Source organism: Salvia hispanica, chromosome 2, assembly GCF_029641045.1.
Source record: "Salvia hispanica isolate PSC_SH4W2 chromosome 2, Shi_PSC_v1, whole genome shotgun sequence".
NCBI lineage: Eukaryota > Viridiplantae > Streptophyta > Magnoliopsida > Lamiales > Lamiaceae > Salvia > Salvia hispanica.
This window is the reverse complement of record NC_142693.1, coordinates 3,354,670-3,376,313: the sequence shown is the minus strand read 5'-3', so window position 1 is coordinate 3,376,313 and position 21,644 is coordinate 3,354,670. Positions and strand designations below refer to the sequence as shown.

The 21,644-nt window shown below is 35.3% G+C and overlaps 3 protein-coding genes and 1 pseudogene across 3 annotated transcripts; 2 read left to right on the top strand and 2 right to left on the bottom strand.

The window, feature by feature from the left end:
* The first annotated feature begins 9,754 nt into the window (after nucleotides 1-9,754).
* LOC125222914 (mannose-1-phosphate guanylyltransferase 1-like) lies at nucleotides 9,755-13,210 on the top strand. The gene is made up of 5 exons (XM_048125805.2): nucleotides 9,755-9,913; nucleotides 11,553-11,669; nucleotides 11,864-11,926; nucleotides 12,005-12,244; nucleotides 12,339-13,210. The coding sequence occupies exons 2-5, from the start codon at nucleotides 11,559-11,561 to the stop codon at nucleotides 13,008-13,010; spliced, it is 1,086 nt and encodes a 361-aa protein (XP_047981762.1). The 5' UTR covers nucleotides 9,755-9,913; nucleotides 11,553-11,558; the 3' UTR covers nucleotides 13,011-13,210.
* A 292-nt stretch (nucleotides 13,211-13,502) lies between these two features.
* On the bottom strand, nucleotides 13,503-16,224 carry LOC125222922 (CASP-like protein 5B1). The gene is made up of 3 exons (XM_048125817.2): nucleotides 15,665-16,224; nucleotides 15,016-15,148; nucleotides 13,503-13,893 (listed from the first exon to the last, which is right to left on the bottom strand). Exons 1-3 carry the CDS (start codon nucleotides 15,793-15,795, stop codon nucleotides 13,693-13,695), a joined length of 465 nt encoding a protein of 154 aa, XP_047981774.1. The 5' UTR covers nucleotides 15,796-16,224; the 3' UTR covers nucleotides 13,503-13,692.
* Nucleotides 16,225-17,721: 1,497 nt separating this feature from the next.
* LOC125211406 (uncharacterized protein At2g39795, mitochondrial-like) lies at nucleotides 17,722-19,242 on the top strand. Its single transcript, XM_048111179.2, has 3 exons — nucleotides 17,722-18,019; nucleotides 18,544-18,869; nucleotides 18,956-19,242. Exons 1-3 carry the CDS (start codon nucleotides 17,753-17,755, stop codon nucleotides 19,113-19,115), a joined length of 753 nt encoding a protein of 250 aa, XP_047967136.1. The 5' UTR covers nucleotides 17,722-17,752; the 3' UTR covers nucleotides 19,116-19,242.
* A 1,242-nt stretch (nucleotides 19,243-20,484) lies between these two features.
* On the bottom strand, nucleotides 20,485-21,304 carry LOC125224140 (enoyl-CoA delta isomerase 2, peroxisomal pseudogene; annotated as a pseudogene).
* Nucleotides 21,305-21,644: the final 340 nt, after the last annotated feature.

Below are 21,644 nucleotides of genomic sequence, written 5' to 3'. Positions count from 1 at the left end.
TGGAAGTGCAATATTCAGTGGAGTTATCACATTCCTTTTCAAACTAATTGTGTGGTTCTCAAAGGTCGTAGATCAAGAGACGTGTTTTTGTATGATTACCGTGCTCGGAAATTCATCAAACGTTTCAAGATGGGTGGGAGCCGAGTCTCAGAATATGATATAATTGAGTATGAAGGAAGCTTGATTTCTCCTTAAAAGTAGTACTTAGTAATTTCTCCTTGTATATTTTGTAATAGTATTTGGAATTTCAGGTATTTTTTAGAACATTAATCCTATACTTTTCTTTCTAATATGAGAATTTTTGTTTCCATCTACCAAAAAGTGATCCAGTTAGTGTTTATAAAGATTAATTCGTGCTTAATGAAATAGAAGTGCAAACCTGTTGAAAAGGTTGATCTTGGTTTTTTGGGTTTTGATAATCTTACTCCAAAAGCCTTAGCTGTTTGATCAACAAAACAAAATTGCAATTCTATCTAATTGACAATGAAAATTCTTAATATCAGTGTCCTTGTTTGATTCCTCTCTTTAGCACAATTCTTAATTAAACTGCATACGTTGCGACGTAACAACAACAAAGATGAGGAGGTATATCTATACTTTATTTCTGATTTCATCTATGGTTGTAGACAATTATCACTAAATATCCTAGATAATAGGAAGTCATTGTTGGGGTATTACTTTCAGCATAATGACCCATGGTTAAACTATGCACCTGTATCTATATCTGTATCTGGGGCGGTTAAGGGTCTAGTCTGCATAATTTATCCTTATATGTTAGGACCTGCAATATGCAATCCTTTTCTTGGTCAATTCAAGATTCTACCACCTCCTCTTTATGCATCTACTGATAGACAAAAATTTTATGTTCATCATGTGGGACTGGGTTTTGACAAAGATTATAAAGTGGTGCAGTTGATGCTGTGCTCCGTGCACAACTGTTTACATGCAAATCTGTATTCAGCAAGGACGAATTCTTGGAGGGAATTGGATAGCGATCAAGATTTGATCATCCAGAAACCCATAAAGTCGGTGTGCAAGAATGGATCTTTTGTTCACTGAGAAGGGTTCACAAGGACAATGCATAAGAAGATTATACTAAGCTTTGATAAGAAGAATGAAAGGTTTCGAACAATTAAAATATCAGGAATGGGTGACCAAGTGCTTGATAAGTACTTCAAGTCATATAAGGTTTTTGCGATTCTTGCAAAGGTTGAGTGCTCTTTTGTTATCCTTGTTATGGGCGAATGTAAGTTGAAGGTTTATGAGTCGAGCGGTGAAGGAAGTGAGGTTATTTGGAATAATGTGAATAATGTGGAACTATATTCTTTTTGGAAGTGCAATTTAAGGTCGAGTTATGAGATTCCTATTTGGAGGAACGACAATTGTGTGGTTCTCAAAGGTCGTACATCAAGAGAAGTGCTTTTGTATGATTACCGTGCTCGGAAAATCATTGGACTTTTCAAGATGTGTGGGAGATTGGCTACGGGTGGTGAAAACATTGAGTACAAAATCATTGCGTAGGAAGGAAGCTTGATTTCACCTTAGAAGTAGTATTAGTGATTTCTCCTTATATATTTTGTAATAGTATTTGGAATTTCATATATTTTTTAGAACACTAATCCAATTTTGTAATAGTATTTAGAAATTTTATATCAAATTCTAACATGATTTTACAGCTTGATTCAAATTAATTATACAATACTCCCTCCGTCCCCGATTAAGAGTCACATTTTTCTATTTCAGTCCGTCCCTAATTAAGAGTCACACTTTATTTTTACCATAAATAGTAAGTAGGTCTCACATTCCACTAACACAATTCACTCACATTTTATTATAACACTAATATAAAAAAATGGGTCCCACATTCCATTAACTTTTTCAACCAACTTTTCTTTACATTTCTTAAAACTCGTGTCCGATCAAAGTGTGACTCTTAATCGGGGATGGAGGGAGTATTTAGTAAGAAAATAGTTTTTTGCTTGAATATACAAATATTTAGGTTAATTTTTTTTTTCTCGAAGTGTTGCAAATGATTAGTATGAAATTTATTTTTTAAATCAATTAATATTTATGAAATGATTTTCAATGTAAAATGTTAAAAAAAAGTTTGATTATATATGTACGTATAATTATATACATCTATCACTACCTGTATTTTTTTTAGAAAAAATACTAAGATAGCTAATTTCTATGATTCATGACTCAAGGAGAAAGAATAAAAAGACTCTGTACTATATTTAGTTAGAAGTCGTAATAATATAGTACAATGACACTAAATAAAAAGATGGTTATAAATTGTGACATATATGTCCACAGTAAATTTTTATGATATTACTTAGTTTTAGTGAAAGAATAAATTTGTAAAATATTTTCTCTCCTTTCTTATGAGTCACTACAACTATTACTTTTGTAGTTAGGGCACTAAATGAATTATTTGATTTCTTGATAAAAAAACCATTTGTTAATATATATATCATAAAAATGATTTAGATATTTTTTTGCAAAATAAATACCTGTCATAGTTTCTTAATTATAATGCAATATTGTGAGTATAATTCTAAACTGTTTTGATATAATATTGTGTGTGTGTGCCGATATTAATCATACTGCATCCTGTTGTTCACTTGTTTGGGTCAAGAATGCCCGAATTTGGTGTGCCATCCTCTTTGCAAGCCTAAACAGTAGCGTTATGTGTTGCAGCGGTTTTTAAACCGTAGAATTTTCGTGCCTGTTTCATCTTGTTATGTTTTGCCTGATTTTGCCTCGTTTTGCCTGATTTCATCTTGTTTATGTTGCCTGATTTCATCTTGTTTATATTTCATCTTGTTTATGTTTTGCCTGATTTTGCCTCGTTTTGCTTGATTTCATCTTGTTTATAATTTGCTTGATTTTCATCTTGTTTATATTTTGTATGCTTGAAGACAGGGTTTTTGCACGTGTGTCGTGTGCACGTGAAGTTCCTTTCAACAAGATTTATAATTTTCCCACTAATGCAACAAATATTACTAAGTATAAGCAACAAGAGCGGGGTCGAACCACAGGGACTATGGACCTACTCGAGATCGTTTCTACGACACAATTGGAAAAGGAGTCGGCTGCTGCCACGCATTCATTGAGTGAGTTAAGACTCTAATCTACTTGACCTGACGGAATTAACTGGACTCTATCTAACTGACCTAGCGGATGGGAGAAGTACGGACACTTGCATGACAACCAAACTCAAGGCAACTTGTAAACTTGAGTTAAACTAACTAGAACACCTGTAACAGAATGAACATGCTGGAACTTTCCCAAAATAGGTAGACAAAGATGCAAAAACAAGTGCGGACCATTTTTCCTAAACATGCTGGGCTGACAGAAAGTTGTGAAAAGCAAAAAGCAGATATGATTTTCTAACTAACTTCTACTTCATCTTCTCCAAACAACCAAGTAAAAACAGAGCATGGAACAGAGCTTCAACACCATTGAAGAAATAAAATAGAGCATGCTTCAAAACGAGACGTAAACACGAAATTCAAGCTAGAACTAACAGATCTACTCTACCGGGTCAAGCAAAAAGCGAAATGAACACAAATTACCTTAAATGCATCACCTAAACTATCGAATCTCAGAAATCGAACATGTGAACAACTAAATCTCAACCTCTAAACTACTGGAAATCATGTAAACAACATGAATCTAAACATCTAAGCCACCAATTGCGAAAAGCATCCAAGAAACATAAGTAAATAGCATCATCAACATGAAAATAAACACCAAAGCTGCATAAAACTGAAAATTAGTCGAGATCTAACGGCGAAGTAATCAATACCTCCGATGAAACTACAGATTTAAGCCAAGAAAGCAGCAAACTATCTAACGCCTATGAGACAGCGGTGGCGTTAAGCGCCTATGAGAGCTTCCTACCTAATCTACGATAGCGTTAAGCGCGGCTTCTTCATTGTGGAAAGCCTCTATTTATAGAGTGGCTTCAACTTCAACCCTAAGGCAATTTCTTGTCGGTATTGACCATTTTATCCTTGCAGTAATTGATGATCTTCATGTCAGCACGCCATTATGTCTCTTGACCATGTAGAGGACTCTTTCTGCACTTCTGCTCCATTCCGCCATTCTATCTCCTTGACCAGTTAAGCGACTTTTTCTGCACTTTTTGTTCCATTTCTGCTCCTGTCGTCAACTTCCTGATTCTCCTAGGTCCGAGCGACGACTTCTGGTATTTTATTTCAAAATCAGCTCTTTTGCATCTGTCAGGTCAATTAGCACAAACTCCTAGGTCCAGCAGATTTCTGCACACTTAAGCTCAAAATTTGTGCATTATCTTCCCCAAAAGCATATAATATCACTCAAAACTAATGCATGAAATGAGCCTTATCAATGCTGTTTACATTTTAGTTGAATTTTGCCTGATTTCATTTTGATTTCGATTACAATATGTTTGTTTCTCTGGATTTCTTTAATGTTATGTTTCTACTGGTTCTTTATTTGATTCGGTAAGTATTTATCTTATTTTGATTATGCTTTTTTTTGCTATCTTACAATAAGGATAAAAGAAATTCTATGTTAGTTGAGTAGTTTATCGAAGAGCCATGCAATATGAGCATTTGGCATTTATCTGTGCTGAGCTGAAGGCTGATGCATTCAATCTAGCTTGTAATGTGTATGGCGGGTGTGTGTTGCAGCGGTTTTTAAACCGTAGAATTTCCGTAGAATTTTCGTGACTGTTTCAGACATAATTGAAGTCTTGATGCCTCATTTCAATGAATTGTGTTACAGTCTACCAGACTCTCATGTTCAAGTTGTCGCCATACCTATAATGTCTAACTCTGATAAGATTCAAGTGGTTAATTGTCTATAATGTTCTTTTGTGGAATATATTGGGCATGAGCATGCATATAAGGTTGTTAGTACCATCTTTGAGTCAATTAATGAAATTCATTTGGATTTTGCTAAGAGCATCTTAAGGGAGAATTTTGTTCACTTTTTCATGAATAAGCATAGCAGTTTTGTTATTGAGGGAATAATCAAAAGTCAAAGATGCACCTCTACGCGCTCTATTATGATGGGGCTAGTGATGCAACATGTAGAATCGCTCTCAAAAGACAAATTTAGCAATTACATGATCCAGGTATGGAAATAATGTTTAACATTTTTTCGGTTAATGTCGTTTTACATTTCTGATATGTATTTTTAATTGTTTTTTGCAACAGTCAGCAATGAAGTATGGATTTATAAGCAATCTATGTATATTTGTTGAATTTTGCTTGATTTTGGTTAGTTCTATGAAGATTTGTACACTGTCTATTTGCATCCCTAACCTTTCTCGAAGTTATTCCAAATGATACAACACTCTTCTATTTATAGGCATCCCTTAGTTATTAGAATTCTCTGCTCCACTCTTTAAATATTCTATATCTATATTTTTAGTAAAACTAGATAATATCTAGATTCTAGAGAATTCTGAATCTTAGATATTTCTACTAAAATATTTAGATATTCTACTATTTAATTCTAGAGTTCTATATAACATCTAGATATTTATCATATATAGATAATTTTACTACAAAAATAAAATTAAAATTTTTTTTTTCATTCCAACACTTTTTGGGATTATTGTTCTTTTCTTAATCACATTAAGTAATTTAGCATAGTTTTGTGCATTTAATTGCAAAAAAGTTCTTATCCAATGATTTATCAAGGATTTGGACACCTAATTAAGTGTTCTCTGATTCTCATTACATTTAATTTAATATATCAATTTAATTATATTAAAAAATCAATTCTAAATTTTAAGTATTCTTATTTTTTATGAGACAAAGGAAGTAGGAGTATGTCTTTAAGAAGAGAAAGATAGATTATTTATTTTTTAAGAAATACTAAGATAGGCAATTTTTATGATTCACGACTTAAGGAGAAAAAGATAAGAGAGACAAATTTCTGTCAGTACTTTATTTAGTTAGAAGTACTACTAATATACAACACTAAATGAAAAGTATCTTATAAATTGTGACATATATGTCCACGGTAATTTTTTATGATATTAGTTAATTATTTTAGCGTCAGAACTTTAGTGAAAGAATAAATTTGTAAAATATTTTCTATCCTTCTTTCTGAGTAACTACAATTATTACTTTTGTAGTTGGGCACTAATGAATTATTTGGCTTCTTGAAAAAACCATTCGTTAAAATATTTATTACTGAAAAAATGATTTATATATTTTTTTTGCAAAATAAATGCCTGTCATAGTTTCTTAATCATAATGCAATATTGTGGGTATAAGTATAAATGATTTTGATATAAACAAAACAAACGAAAAAAAATGTAACATACAAACAAAAAATAAAGATAATGAACCCAACATTGAACAAAAATAATTAATCTCTTTCTGCATTTTTTACGGAGCTTCGATATGCTTATTTTATAGGTTGTCTACAATTTTGGCAGAGCTTGAAATAATATTGAAAGATTTGTATAATTTGTTTAATTTCAAGGAATAATTTGTATAATCATATTGAAATAATATTGAAAGAGTTGTATAATTTCAAGGAAGAATTTTTGCTTGCAGCTATGCACAACTTATCATCTGTAGGTCTGTCATTGGTTTGTGCAAATGTATAAAGCCTATGAACAGTTGATATCTGTTTTCTTGAATGTGGAATGTGAACATCTTCTATTTTTTTGTTTTTCCAAATGTGATTTGTGTCTATTTTGACTTTTGGTGAAGTTTCCAATTATGGGATATAATTGTTGTAGTCATCTGCTTTGTCTACTTGTATATTTTGTAAGAGTTTGGTATTTCAGATACACATAATTTGGGAGTGTTTATTAAAATTAGAATCTAAACAAAATCGAGTTGTTTTTGTTTGTCTGATATTCTTTCTTATTTTAGATTTCTTATAGCTCTAGCAACGGTGATATTCTTCAATCCTACACAAGGAAAGTGTATGGCACTTAGTTCCATCTAGGGGTGGCGAAACGGGTTACCCGCGGATACCCGCACCCGACAAGTCCGGTACTCGTACCCGATTTTAGCCAAATTTGTTGTCTCAATACCCGCCCCACGACATACCGGGATTATCCGATACCCGTGTCAGGTATCCCGTACCCGACTTGCGGGTACCCGTACCCGACCCAAAATCCTAATAAAAAATTTGAAAACCATAATAACCATCAATGCTCCATAATTTACTTTATTAATATTGATGGTAAACATTGAATTAGATTGAGAATAAAAGTGAGGAGACACTCTATAGCTAGTTCCGGTGAGTTTTCAATTGTATGTTCGTTGGAATATAAAAATGTTTTAAAAGAACTTTTAGTTTATATAAAGTACTCCCACTGTTCTGCTTAATAGAGACATTTCATTTTCTTCACTTATTTTGGAAATATAATAATATAAATACTCTTTTCTACATTATTATCTCTTTTACTTTATTTTTTCTTCGTCCTAACTATTTAATTTTAATTTTTCAAAATGAGTGCGTATATAGCTATTATTATTTAACTATTTACTTTTTTTCTCTGCTTTAATTAATTTGAAACACCTATATTAATATGAAACAAAGGGAGTATTAAAAGATGGAATATGGCTAATACTAATAATAACAGGTATTATCGGGACTAACGGGTATACCCGCGCGGGTAGTGGGTATACCCGCTACCCGCAAAACTCTAAAACACACTACCCGATGCTGCCCCATTTCCCGTTATAATCGGGTAGCGGGTACTCAATACTCGGTGGGTAGCGGGTCGAGATGGGGATTACCCATTACCCGCTACCCATTTTGTCACCCTTCGATCATTGAAGCAAAATGACTAATGGTGGAATATTGTTTTCAAGAATTCGTTAAATTTTTATATTTAAAAACTTAATTAATTAATAATATCCGGCTAACAATTTATCATTGCAATCTATCATAATATACCAATAATTTATATATCTCAAACTATAATGCACCTTATTTACAAGAAGATGTTAACATTCATACACTACCGGCATGTTGAAACACAACAAACGCAGGTCATTCACTAATACTACCACCATCCATGCATACCAAACACACAATTAAAACTTCATAAAACCTTTTAACTTGCTCTTATATAATGACAAATTCATAGCTATAAAAGTGTTGCTTCATTCAATCACAACAAACGCAAATGATGGTTGGCCATGTGAATCACCTAACCTTCAATAATTAAAAATATGATTCATGTCAACATAGATTGAAGTTTGATGCCTCAACACTAACACATGTTTTTATAACTATATCATTTCACTAAATGTAGCGAAATCAATAGTGATACAAAGATATGTTAAATGGATTAAGAGAAAAGATTGGGATTTGTTGAGATGATTATTGCTTTATTATTATTCCCTTTTAAATAGGGTGAATGGTATGTAGTACAAGGAATATTCTAACCAAATCAACTTATTCCCTTACAATATTGTCATAGTTCCTAAATGTTAAGAATCATATCTTTCCTTATTGACACATATCAAGATTAATAAGCTAATAATCTTGGTTCAAAATGATGACGTGTGAAATATAGTAGTATATTAATAAATAATCCAATAACAAGGTGGAACAAAATAATCGATCGACCAAATTGCCATGTGCTCCATGTGCTTATTGAGTGATTTCCAATCTTCCATTTCTTACTCTCATTTTCTAACGAATAAAATAAATCATTTGTAAATTTAATAATTTTTAAGTAGAAGTTGTCCATTAAAAAAGTCATCATATAATGGAGTATATTTTAATAGGAAAGAAATCTAGGAATACTTAACCACACAATGAGATCTAAGGAAATTATAATTCTACAAACCTTTTTTTTAAATCTGTTTAAGGTCAACTTCTTAAAAATAGAATTTTAAAGAGTTGACTATTTTTCATGTACTAACATTAAAAAGGTTAATATAAATACTACTAATTAGTTACAAAGAGATCATTTAAGCTAGGCGTTTTCTTTTGTACATGAAAACATATAAATACAGTCCTACTATTATTTTTAAATACTTAATTTTTATTCCGAATAATAATTTCAAATACTTCAATAATTTATCAAAATTTCATAGCCAATTTACATAATGATTCACCTAGTAATGCCAGTCAGTCATCGAATATGAATAAATTACTCTTTTTAGTTGTGGAATTTTCTATTAATTGTAACTTTCCATTAAAAGATTCATTTTAGTGTTTTTCCATTTTATAGCATGCATAACAAAATATATATAGTGTACGGATTATTATTTTATTTTTGATAAATTAAATTCATATTTCAATCACATTATAAAACTTCTACAATAATAAAACTCACTTAATAAATTTATTAAGTTATGAGTCTATCAAAAGAAGTCTATATATAAATTTATTACTCCCTCCGTCCCACTTTAGGAGTCCGGCTTACTATTTTTGGGTGTCCCATTTTAGGAGTCTCGGTTGAAATATTCCATAAATGGCATTAGGCTTCAACATTCCACTAACATTTTTTCACTCATATTTTATTATAAAACTAATATAAAAAGGTAGCACTCACACTCCACTATCTTTTTTCACCAATTTTTCTTTACATTTCTTAATATTTGTGTCGAATTCAATTGAGACTCCCAAAGTGAGACTGAGTATGTAATTCGGTTTGACTAATAATTAAGATAGTAAATGTAATTTAATTCGGTTTATTGAATCGAAAAAGAGGAAGTCAGCAGTTCGGTATATATACATACAGATGCAACTGTATCTATCCATCTCTATATATTTATTGTTTCTTCTTTGTCTCTCAATCGCCATTACCGACATCTCTCTCACTCTCTCTCAGGAAAACCACAAATCGCTGAGATTTGTGGTAAAGCGAGGAACATACAGCATTTGTTGACTTTGACTACGCCTAGATCTGCTGTAAATCCCCAAAATTCAGGTATTTTATTGCGTTAAACCAACATTTTCCGTAATTGGCAATGCTGCAGGTGTAATTTTTGTCTCATTGGTTTCAAAATTCGATCTTCTGTTGTTGCTTGTGCTGATTAGCATAGGATTTTTTTAGTTTTGTTCCAATTTGTTAGTTGAATGGAATGGTGTTAGCTGGAGCCTGGATCCGATGCAGAGACGTCAAATTGGGATCCTTGTGGCATTCCATTATTTTTTAATTTTCACTTTCTGGATAAAATATAGCCTTTTTTTTTAGTAACTTAGATGGATTCGGTAAAGGAGATGTGGAGATATGGAGATGAAGGAGAAGATATTTAGGATAGGAGATGCATATACGCAACTGGTGGAATTTGGTTTCCAATCTTAGATGTGGAAATGGAAAATCAAGTTTTGGATTATCTAATCACTGTAATGTAGCTTCTGATGATCATTTACATACAATGAGTAGTGAATGGGCTGAGATTGTAAGCTTTCAGATTGATTAGGTTGGCTCCATCCCAATCTGGAGATGTATTTGAGCTCTCAACAAAATTTAGTTAGGCTTGACTTCACGAAATATGGACATACTATTGCATTTTGTTTTTTTTCAGATCAGGTGCTGTTAAACTAAAATTTAGATTCTTATTCTTCAAATAGTTAATTATCTTTGTTTTCAAGTCTGACCACTCTCGTAGTTGCTACCACACCACTTCTATGAGGTTTTCAATAATTTCGACTACTAATGAACAGATTTTTGCGTTGTTTTGTTGATTGGGTACTCCGTTGGTTCCTTAAGATCTCTTTTTTGTTTAACTTTACTTACTTTTGGGTATCTGGTTTTAAAATAGTTACTACTCCACTTTTTGTTTCCACTTTCTATGTCTCTTAAGAGGTGATTAGAGTTGATTTCCATGCAAGTCCTGTTTTTTTCGATTAAAAATCCCTTTTTTGCATGATTTACTAATTACTCCACTCTGTTGCATCCACTTTTTAAACCCAAAATCCAGGTCAAGATTCATCAAGCAAGAGTCAATCTTCTTTTAGTATTTTTTTATGTTCTCTAGATTGCTTTGAGATTCTTTTGTGGTGCCCAATTGCACCATCAACTATCTTTCGTTTGCTTTTACTCTGCCTCAGAAAGAAAGCGTGAACAGAAGTTCCTTTTCTAACAAAGATTTCAGATTGAACAGTCTCCTAAATTAGAAATTATGGCATGGTGCACCGTCTATATCTTCGAACCTGCTAACATTTCACTATATTACTCTGATTGAAAGAGTTAGCCTGTAGTACAGCTCGAATTTGTTGTTTTCCCAGCCTCAGTTTTCTTTTGGAGTGGCCTCTTGAATATATTGAAAATTTGAAATTACTTTCTTTATGACGTGTCTATGGGTTGATTGTCTATTTCCTCAACTACAGCTTTAAATTTGTGCTTTGTTTCTGTCCAACTCGGATATGTCCTTGTTTCTTAGCTCCTCCATGCATTTGTTTTGAGTCAGTTCTAAGAAAGACAGTTATGGGACACCCACAACATTGATTAGATCATGACACTTATCATCATATTTTAAATACATGCATAAATGAAGAAAAGAGCAGAGATAGGTTATAATTTGTTTTGAGTCATCAAGTTAATCCATCAAAGTCTTCTACAGGTAAGGATGAAGGCATTGATTCTTGTTGGAGGTTTCGGCACTAGATTGAGGCCATTGACACTGAGTGTGCCTAAGCCGCTCGTTGATTTTGCTAACAAGCCCATGATTTTGCACCAGGTACATTCTATTTCATTCCTGTGAGGGTTCCTTTTGTTGGGTGGAGGGGGAGTGGTCTGGGTCGTACGTTATATTATGCTACATGTATTTCAGGCACAATGCCTAATGCCTAATGCTCACCATTAGCTGAGATGCTGTTTTAAATCTAAGAATTTCTATCATGTATGTTAAAATTCTTCTTGTCATTGTGTCAGATAGAAGCCCTCAAGGCTATTGGAGTAACTGAAGTAGTCCTAGCCATCAATTATCAGCCAGAGGTGAGCTTCTGTCTCAATGCAATTTTACCAATGAAAGATCCTTTTGCTTTATTAACAAATGAATACCTTCCTTTCCAGGTAATGCTGAACTTTTTGAAAGATTTTGAGGCAAAGCTTGAGATTAAGATCACATGTTCGCAAGAGACCGAACCTCTTGGAACAGCCGGTCCCCTTGCATTGGCTAGGGACAAGCTGATAGATGAATCCGGAGATCCATTTTTCGTTCTGAATAGTGATGTTATCAGCGAGTATCCACTGAAAGAGATGATTGAGTTCCATAAATCCCATGGAGGTGAAGCTTCTATTATGGTAACCAAGGTAAGTCTTTTTCAGATATATGTAGTTAAAAATATTTCTGATTGTTGAGTTGGAACATAGACCTGATTAAAACCTAAATGATATGCTGATCTAGGTGGATGAGCCTTCAAAATATGGTGTTGTTGTTACAGAGGAATCTACTGGAAAGGTTGAGCGGTTTGTCGAGAAGCCAAAGTTATTCGTAGGCAACAAGATCAATGCTGGCATTTACCTGCTGAACCCTTCAGTGCTTGATCGTATCCAATTACGCCCCACATCAATTGAGAAGGAGATTTTCCCAAAAATTGCTGCTGAGGGAAAGCTGTACGCAATGGTCCTGCCGGGTTTCTGGATGGACATCGGGCAGCCAAAGGATTACATCACAGGTCTAAGACTATACCTGGACTCCTTGAGGAAGAAAGCTTCTCCTAAATTGGCCACTGGTACTCACATAATCGGAAACGTCTTGGTGGATGAAAGCGCAAAAATCGGAGAGGGATGCTTGATTGGCCCTGACGTTGCAATTGGCCCTGGTTGTGTCGTTGAGTCGGGTGTGAGGCTGTCTTGCTGCACGGTCATGCGTGGAGTCCGCATCAAGAAACATGCCTGCATATCATCAAGTATCATTGGCTGGCACTCGACCGTTGGTCAGTGGGCTCGGGTGGAGAACATGACCATCCTCGGAGAAGACGTTCATGTCTGCGACGAAATTTACAGCAATGGAGGAGTTGTTTTGCCTCACAAGGAGATCAAGTCCAGCATTTTGAAACCAGAGATAGTAATGTAAAGGTCTGATGTTGACATCTGTGCTTAGTAATTTAAACTGTACTTTTTCTGTCAGTGTGTTGTTGTTCTTGCTCTCTTCAGTTGCTGCCTAAAGATGGTCTCTGATGTGAAATGTGTAATCTTTTTGGTCCATAAAAATAATCTGTACTATTTTTGTAGATTATTATCTCTTGAAGTTAAAGCAGCTTCTGAATTCTTGGATGAGAATTTTTTTTATGATGAGGAACTTGGGTTTCTTGCTTCATAAATTCCAATTATCTTGTTCTGAAAATTGCCCCTTGTGAAGTTGTGTTTGGATTTGGTGTATTGTGATAGTAATTCTTTGATGAATTCCCAATGATTTTGCAGCACCCATTTTGCAATTCCATCAAAAAACCAATCTTGGAGTTTTCAGTAGAGATTTTTCAAAAGAAAGATGCACTTTGCTATGAGTAACAATTCAAATATTTTCAAGTTCTTGAACATGGAACACTAAATGTACTTGAAAATCACACGCAAACTGAACCCAAGATATTACTGAATGTGTGATGTTACAAACGAATCTCTTCCCTATTCATAAGGGAAGGATTGAGGTTCAGACATGGTAAAAAAAGAAAAAGAAAAATGTAAATGCTTCTTACGAAAACTCATTTCAAAATTGACAGTATATATACACTGGCACAACGAGCATCCGGTCATGCTGTTTAGATCGATGCCACAAGCCAAAACATGATGTACGAAGACAAGGCAAGAAGAAACCACGACGCGAAAGCAAAAGCTATGGATATTTGGATCATGTTGCATGACAGATTCAAATCTGATTTGCAGATATTTGTGTCCGTAACGAAGAGCACCATAACACCGGCAGAGGAGCTCGCAGCTGCAAGAGATAGAGTAGCAGTCACCTGCAAAACATATTACAAATTGAAGTTCTGAGCAACTTTGGTCGACTGAAATAAATACCCGGATAGTCATTTAACAAGCAACGGTCTTGACTATTTCATAAGATACATGCTGCGGAGGTTTTCCTCACCATTAAACAGTTTTATTACCAACACAGGCATACAGACTAGTAGAAACAGATCATGTCGCTTTGCAACATTTTCGAATATGATGTTGTATTTATCAAACTCGAGTGCAGCCCAAATATCCTTGAACATAGTCCATGGTTTCGTGCGTATGCTTCAAATAAAAAACTCATTAATGCGATACAAGGTTTACATCATTGAATGAGGTATTCGGGAGTTAATAAAACACACATATACACGCAGAAGGGATGTCGATATAGTAGTTTAAGATTATAGATACTCTAATCTCTCTAAACCTACAAAATTTTAATCCTCTAAATGTTGTCATGTTCTCTCATTATCATCTCAACATGAAACACGGCATTTACACAAACTGTCACCTCTAAATGCAATTATGCACAAAATCATGCATCTTCTTTTCTAATTTTACAATCATGCCCATCACCGTGGTGGGCCTACTTCGAGAACATCTGCAACTATTCGTGAGTGACGTTTTATTCAATCTCTGGCAGGTCAACTTTCAATATCTATTATGCTGCTACGTGATATAATTTCACAGCACTCTAGCTGGGCCGGGCGTAATTAGGTTGGTGTCTTAATTAGAAACAAATAGACGTTGATTGGTTAACCTCTCTTTTATCCTCGTTCAAATGAACTTTGAACTTTCTGCATAAAAGGCACAACGTAGAAGCATGTAGCATGTGTGCACCCCTAGAACAAGAAGTTGTGGTTGGCAAGTTCAAGGTGATCCACATTCAAAATAAAGAACGTGCCATATGAAATTTTCAACATAAACATGGGAGACCGGGAGTGTATGAACGAACATACTAGAAGTATCGTCAAATAAGATCTCAAAATGACATCTTCACGCATTTATATGTCTTTGTACTGTATCAAAAGATAAAAGTACAGAACCAAAGTGATTCCAGTTGTAATAAGCAATAGACACTCGAAATTAAAGTAGCTCAAACTAATGAATCTCAAGCACGTCACACTTACCCAATCACCGACAACAAACAAGCTCACAATGATGTTCGTATGCAGGTCTTTGTTGAACCTCAAAGCATGTATGTCTAGGCACATGAGTCCAAAGCTCCACAAAACCTGAAGCCCCATTGATGCAATTAAGTAGCTGGCAGAACAAAACGTTTCAGCCATTAGTATCTACGACTCTACTCCAGTATAAACCATTTCTAGCCACACAAGTATTGACATCCACGACTGAAAAGGAACAAGAGGGCGTCTAACTATCGACCTCAGACACTAAATCAGTACAAAATGCCACTTAATTCACCATCACCAACGGCATCACTTAACAAATCATAGACAGCATTAAATTTGTTCAAACATTGCCCTTTTGCCACCCAATCAATCAAACCCTCAATTTCGAAGAACATGTTAAATTGGACTGGTAGAAAATTAGACATCCCTTTCACTATCAACCCAAAAATCACCAATCTATATTTCTATATACAACAAGTTACCAGAAACAGCAAATTCTAGGTTTCCACTATTGGAACCTCTTCAATAAAGAAAGTGTCACCATCTAGTACTAGTACATCATTGAATGAGCAAACTAAACATCTGCAAACACAGCTGGCTAAAAGAAAACATTTTTACAGCATAAAATGGTAGAAAAAATAATTACCAAAAGGCAGTAGTAGATGAGAAGCCATGAGCAGAGGCCATGACACCAATTGAAACAGCTGCTGACATACACTGCCCAATCCTCAAAATCAGCCCACTTTTTCTACCTGGGCTTCCAAACAATCTCTTCATTTCTCTATCTATGTATGTGTGTATATTTATTACTGCTCAAAATATGAAAAAGATATGATTTTTACTGGTAAAGATTGAATCTTCATGAGATGGGTCAGTCCCACAAGACAAATAGAACGGTGGGATTCACTCAAAACACTCCTCTACAAGATTGAAATTGAAAATCAAGAACAACAGAAACAAATCCCTTCTGCTGACCCTTTTGAACAAACCACTAAATAAGGTTTCCCAGATTTTTGAATTCAGAAATTCAGCTGTGATTCAGCAATATTTTATGTGTGAATTGTTGAAGATCACCGAAGAAGAAGGGGGTGATTTTGATCTAAATCTCATGACCCGAATTATCTGCTTTGATCCTTTCCCAACCTCACCAACTTAGCGATAAAAAGAAAGCTGAAATTTGGAAAAAGAGTAATGGGCAGCACAGCTATGTTTGTGTCGCTTTCTTATGCATTTAAATTTTAAGTAGATCATTAGATTTGCCAAATTATGGACTAATATAATATTAAAGGATGAGTTATAAGTTATATGGAGTAATGGATGTCAAGATAGCTATAAAAAAGATGTGACCTTGAAAAGCATGAAATTAGAATAAAATGTTCTTTTGGCAAAATTTCATATACTAATAACCACTCGAATTTTGCATAAATTTTCACTTTTACTTTATTGAATGAGAATAATTATTTATTCTACCAAAGCATCAAACATTGGTGTATATGACATGGACCACTATTATAATTTTTGTATTAGTATGGCCCTAAATTGTACTAGTATGGCCCTAAAAGTGATTAGGAGGCGTTGGGTTATCGAGATTCCACCTCTACCAACTTTTAATACTTTTTCAATTATATTAACTTATTTAAATTACACATTAATTCCCAAACCATAAAGAAATAAATAAATTTTTTAGTAATATATTTATGTACTATTAAATATATTTTATATTAAAAAATTACACTAACTTGACATTAAAATACACTTCACGTGTTATAATAAAATTAAAACATAAATCAAAACATATTTAAAAATATCATAACGGGGCATGTTAGGGTGCCACCACCCCTTAAAATAACACCATACCACCATTCCTAGCCAATCATTTGTACACGTGGACGAATAATAAGCTGACACGTGGCAAAAAAAAATCTGGAAAAAGACGGTCAGCAATTTGCTGGTCTTTAACCAGCAATATTTCTTGTCCAGCAATATCCGACACACTATACAACAAACTATAGATTGTTGTGTAGTGTTTGTAATATTGTTGTGTAGCGTTTATAATATTGCTGTATAAGCGGTGTCACGATGTCATTTTAAGAGGGGTTGTCATTTTAACACAAACCTATCATAACTATAAAAACACATACCACAACACGCATATAAAATAGCAAAAAATTCAAGACTCGAAATTTGTATTGTTCCGACAAATGATCAACTAGAGAATTTTTATTTCTTATAGCATCATATCGCGTTAAATATTCTTGAAATCGAGCGTCTTCATTTGTTATTGTAATTTCGTATATTGATTCATATTAATTAAATAATAATGGACTGATTTTCGATATCTCATAATTTTTTGCAGTAACACTATCTTTGGTATTGTTCGGTAGCAAAATCCAAAAATGGATTTGAATTTGATGTTTGATTGGAGATGATTTTTACACCAAAAATGAATTTTGATATATAATTGGAGATGATCTAACAGTGAACATCCGACATACAACACATTATTTTACTACTCCAACACTTTTATCTTAAATTACAATGTTTATTTTTATTCTTTAAGTTTTGGGGATTAAATACACTGGTAAACCAAACAATCGAATTTCCAATTATAAAATCTAAAAAATGAAACCTTTCTTTCCGAAAAAAGGGTAAAAATTAGAAAAGAATGGAAAAAATGGGTTATATTCTTCCGATTTAAGCATCACATTCCACTCCTAAAACCCTAACCCCTAAAATGTCACTCAATAAGCTTATACGCTCTGCTTCAAGGCTTGTACCTCTCGCCGTCCGAGCTTCCGCCGGAAGCCGATGGTACTCCCTCCGCCACCACAGCTCAGCCTTCTCCGCCACCGTCAACGGCCGGCTGAAGGAGCTCCAGTCGCCGAGGTCATTCCCGTCTATTCTCCTCCGCTATTCCACCGAGATTAGCTCCGACGAGTCGCTGCTGAAAAGCGTGGAGTACGAGATTGAATGCGCCAACGACTCTTACTCTGTGACCGAGGTCTATATTTTACTATCTATTCCGTCTCTGTTTCGCTTCAGATTTTCGTGCTTGTTTCTGCAGAAATGGTTGAATTGACTACAAATTAGGCCGCGATTGCAATTTAGAATTAGGTTTGAGATTCATTCTTAACAAAAAAGGATAATCTTTCTGCAATATAGTTTTTTTTTCATTTATTGAGTGTTTTTTTTCTGCTTGAGATTTAGGAACTGTTTTATTTCGAGTGTTTTTGTATGCTTTTAGAGATCATATTTGAGCTTTGATTATTGATAAATGTTGTTATGATTAAATTCCGATATGTGCAAACAAGTATCTAAATTTCCTATAAACATATTGGTCATTAGTTGGATTTTGGAGTTCAATAGTTTGTGTAATTTCTTTTTACCTGAGGCTGTGAATGTGATGGTTTCGTTTATGTAAGTTTGAGATATAAGTATTAGATTTGTGAAGCTATGTATCTGCTTTGTTTGATTTCTGTTACGTTTTCACTGCGGAAACAATACCGTTTTTCTGGTTTCCATTAGGCTGAGGAGGAGGTGCCAGAGGGCTTCCCTTTTAAAATCGAAAACCGTGTTGGATCAGAAACTGTATCGCTGACCAGAGATTACCAGGGTGAAACCATAAGTGTCGAAGTGTACATGCCCAACCTTGTTACGGGCGATGAGGATGATGATGATGCCTCGAACCAATCTAGCATCCCGTTGGTTGTCAAAACCTCCAAGAGGAGTGGACCCTATCTGGAGTTTGGTTGCACTGCTTATCCTGACGAGATTGTGATTGACAGCTTGTCAGTGAAAGATCCCGAGAAAAACTCTGAGGACCAAATCGCCTACGAGGGACCTGACTTTGGGTAAGTTCTGTTTCATATGATTGACGCGTCTCTAAACATTTCTGTTGGTCGGGTGATGGATTGAGCCTTGTATGTTTGTTCGTTAGGGATTTGGATGAGAATTTGCAGAAGGCACTCCACCGGTATCTGGAGATTAGAGGGATCAAGGCGAGCACAACCAATTTCTTGCACGGGTATATGATCAACAAGGACACCACAGAATACGTCGAATGGCTGAAGAAAATCCAGAAGTTTCTCCAGGCATGAGAAAGTTGTGTAGATGGAAGAAACTTTGGTCGAATAGCTTCTTTGTACTACACATTGATAGATTGAATTTATCAGAATTTATCTTTGATCTTTCAATATGAGTTCATGAATCATCAAATTACATTTATTTGAGTATTTTCCATACATTCATTCAAGTGTTACATGGCCTGAGAATCTTTCCAGTATTTCACATCATGCTTCCAATAAAATTCGTCACATAAATTCCAAGTGAAAGTACTATGCTTCAATATTAATAGCCATTTGTTTTGCCATTAATTTAATTGATATATAGAGAGATAGTTGCATATTCAACAAGTAGTTATGGGATCGTGCAATTATACATGCATATCCCGTGTTCAATAATACTCCCTCCGTCCCGCTTTAGTAGTCTCATTGACTTTTTGTCCTTTTTTTTTGTAAAAATGATAATAAGTAGTTAAAGAGGAGAAATGGTAAATTAAGAGAGAAAATAATATAGAGAAGAGTCTTATGTACATTATTGTCTCCCTTACTATCATTTCTCGACTTTAACTATTTTTTTTCATTTTAAAAAAAAAGCAGAAAAGTCAATGGGACTGTTAAAGCGGGACGGATGGAGTATTATTTTGACCACGTCATTATGTCAGTCATGATGTTTGATCCTCCGGTTGCCGACTGGATTTTTATTACTGTGCTAACAATGTGTTTGTCACCTGGCAGGAATTTTTGGAGATCCACATTGTTACGAGAGTTATATTGGGCTAATTTCGAAGCTTTGTCTGGCACTGGTAGTGTAGCTGAGTATCAGGCTGCATTTGAAAAGTTAACTCAATCGGGTTTCTGCGGTTCCTGAATCTACACTATTGCCCATCTATATTGCGGGTTTGAAGCAGCCTACACAACACCAAGTGAAGTTATACACCGCCCAATAGCACTGGCCTCAGCCTTTGCTTTAGCTCAAGAACTTTCGGCGTGTATAGATTTATCGAAACTTCCTATTGTTCGTCTTTCACGGGAAGAGAAAGCAGAGCGATCAAAGAAAGGTATTTGTTGGTATTGTGATGATTGTTGAAAATACAGAAGTGCATAAACAACACCAAAATATCAATGAATGACACTCCCTCCATCCCCGATTAAGAGTCACACTTTGACTGGACACGAGTTTTAAGAAATGCAAAGAAAAGTTGGTTGAAAAAGTTAGTGGAATGTGAGACCCATTTTTTATACTAGTTTTATAATAAAATGTGACGTGAGTGAATTGAGTTAGTGGAATATGGGACCTACTTACTATTCATGGTAAAAATGAAGTATGACTCTTAATTGGAGACGAATTGAAATGGAAAAGTGTGACTCTTAATCGGGGACCGAGGGAGTACTGTAATTCTGGTGATTAAGTTAATAATCAACAATTTGATTTCACGATTATTCAAAGCTTAGATGGAAAGACACTCTTCTCTTCCAATCCTAACAAACCGCAAACATCTGGATACAGAGATTTCCTTATCTCCGCGTAGGCTTCGCCGCTCCACTTCTTCTTCCCCAATTCCTCCGCCCTCTCCACCGCCGCCGCCGCCACCTCCTCCGCGGAATCGTACGCCGCATCGCCGCCGATCTTCGCCGCGCGGAGCGCCAGCTCCCGCCGCGCGGCGCTGGAGCTCAATTTCCCCTGGATCAGCGCCGTGAAGTAGTCCGGCAGGCTCATGCCGATGTCGAGCTCGCTCAGGTACAGCACCGCCCTCGATCTCGCCATCACCACGTAGTCGTGGCTGATCGCGAGGATCAGCCCCGCCGCCGCCGCGTGCCCGGCCACGGCGGCGACGGTCGGCATGGGGAGGGAGAGGAGGTCGGCGACGACGCCTCGGAACAGATCTACCATCGCGATTAGCTCCTCCTCCGCCGCCGCCGCCCCGGGGCGGAGGTCGACGCCGTTGGAGAAGAATCGGCCTTCGGCTTGAGTGATGAGCGCCGATCCGGGGACGGATTGCGATCTGACTTCGGATAGCGCCGCGCGGATGGCGGCGATGAGCGTCGGGTTGAGGCGGTGCTCCTGGTCTTTCTTCCCGGCGCCGGTTAGCGTCAGGAAGAAAATGTTCCCACGCTTCTCTAGCGTGCACATGCTGTGCGTAGTATAAGATCACCTAACTCCATTGATAAATATAGAAGGAGGGTCATACATATAAAGACAAAATAGTCATTAATTCAACCCACACTCAACTTTAAGTGTGGACTCCATCTCAAAATATTAGAACTTTTTTTTTGGCACATCGAATTTATGAAATGTTGTTTTATGGTTTAAGGCCATCCGCATCTCTGTTTCTTATCCGTCTTTTAACCGTCTCATCTATACACTATTCATGAGCTCCATTATACTTTTCAGTTCATCTCTTAACTAAGAGACAACACATGCATCCCTTCATCTCTTAAACCATCTCTTAACTATTCATTCAATCTCATTTTTTATTTTTAATTTCAACAAATTCAATTAATAACACACTTCATTAAATAAAATAAAAATTACAATTTAAAAACCTAAAAAATAAAAAAATACAT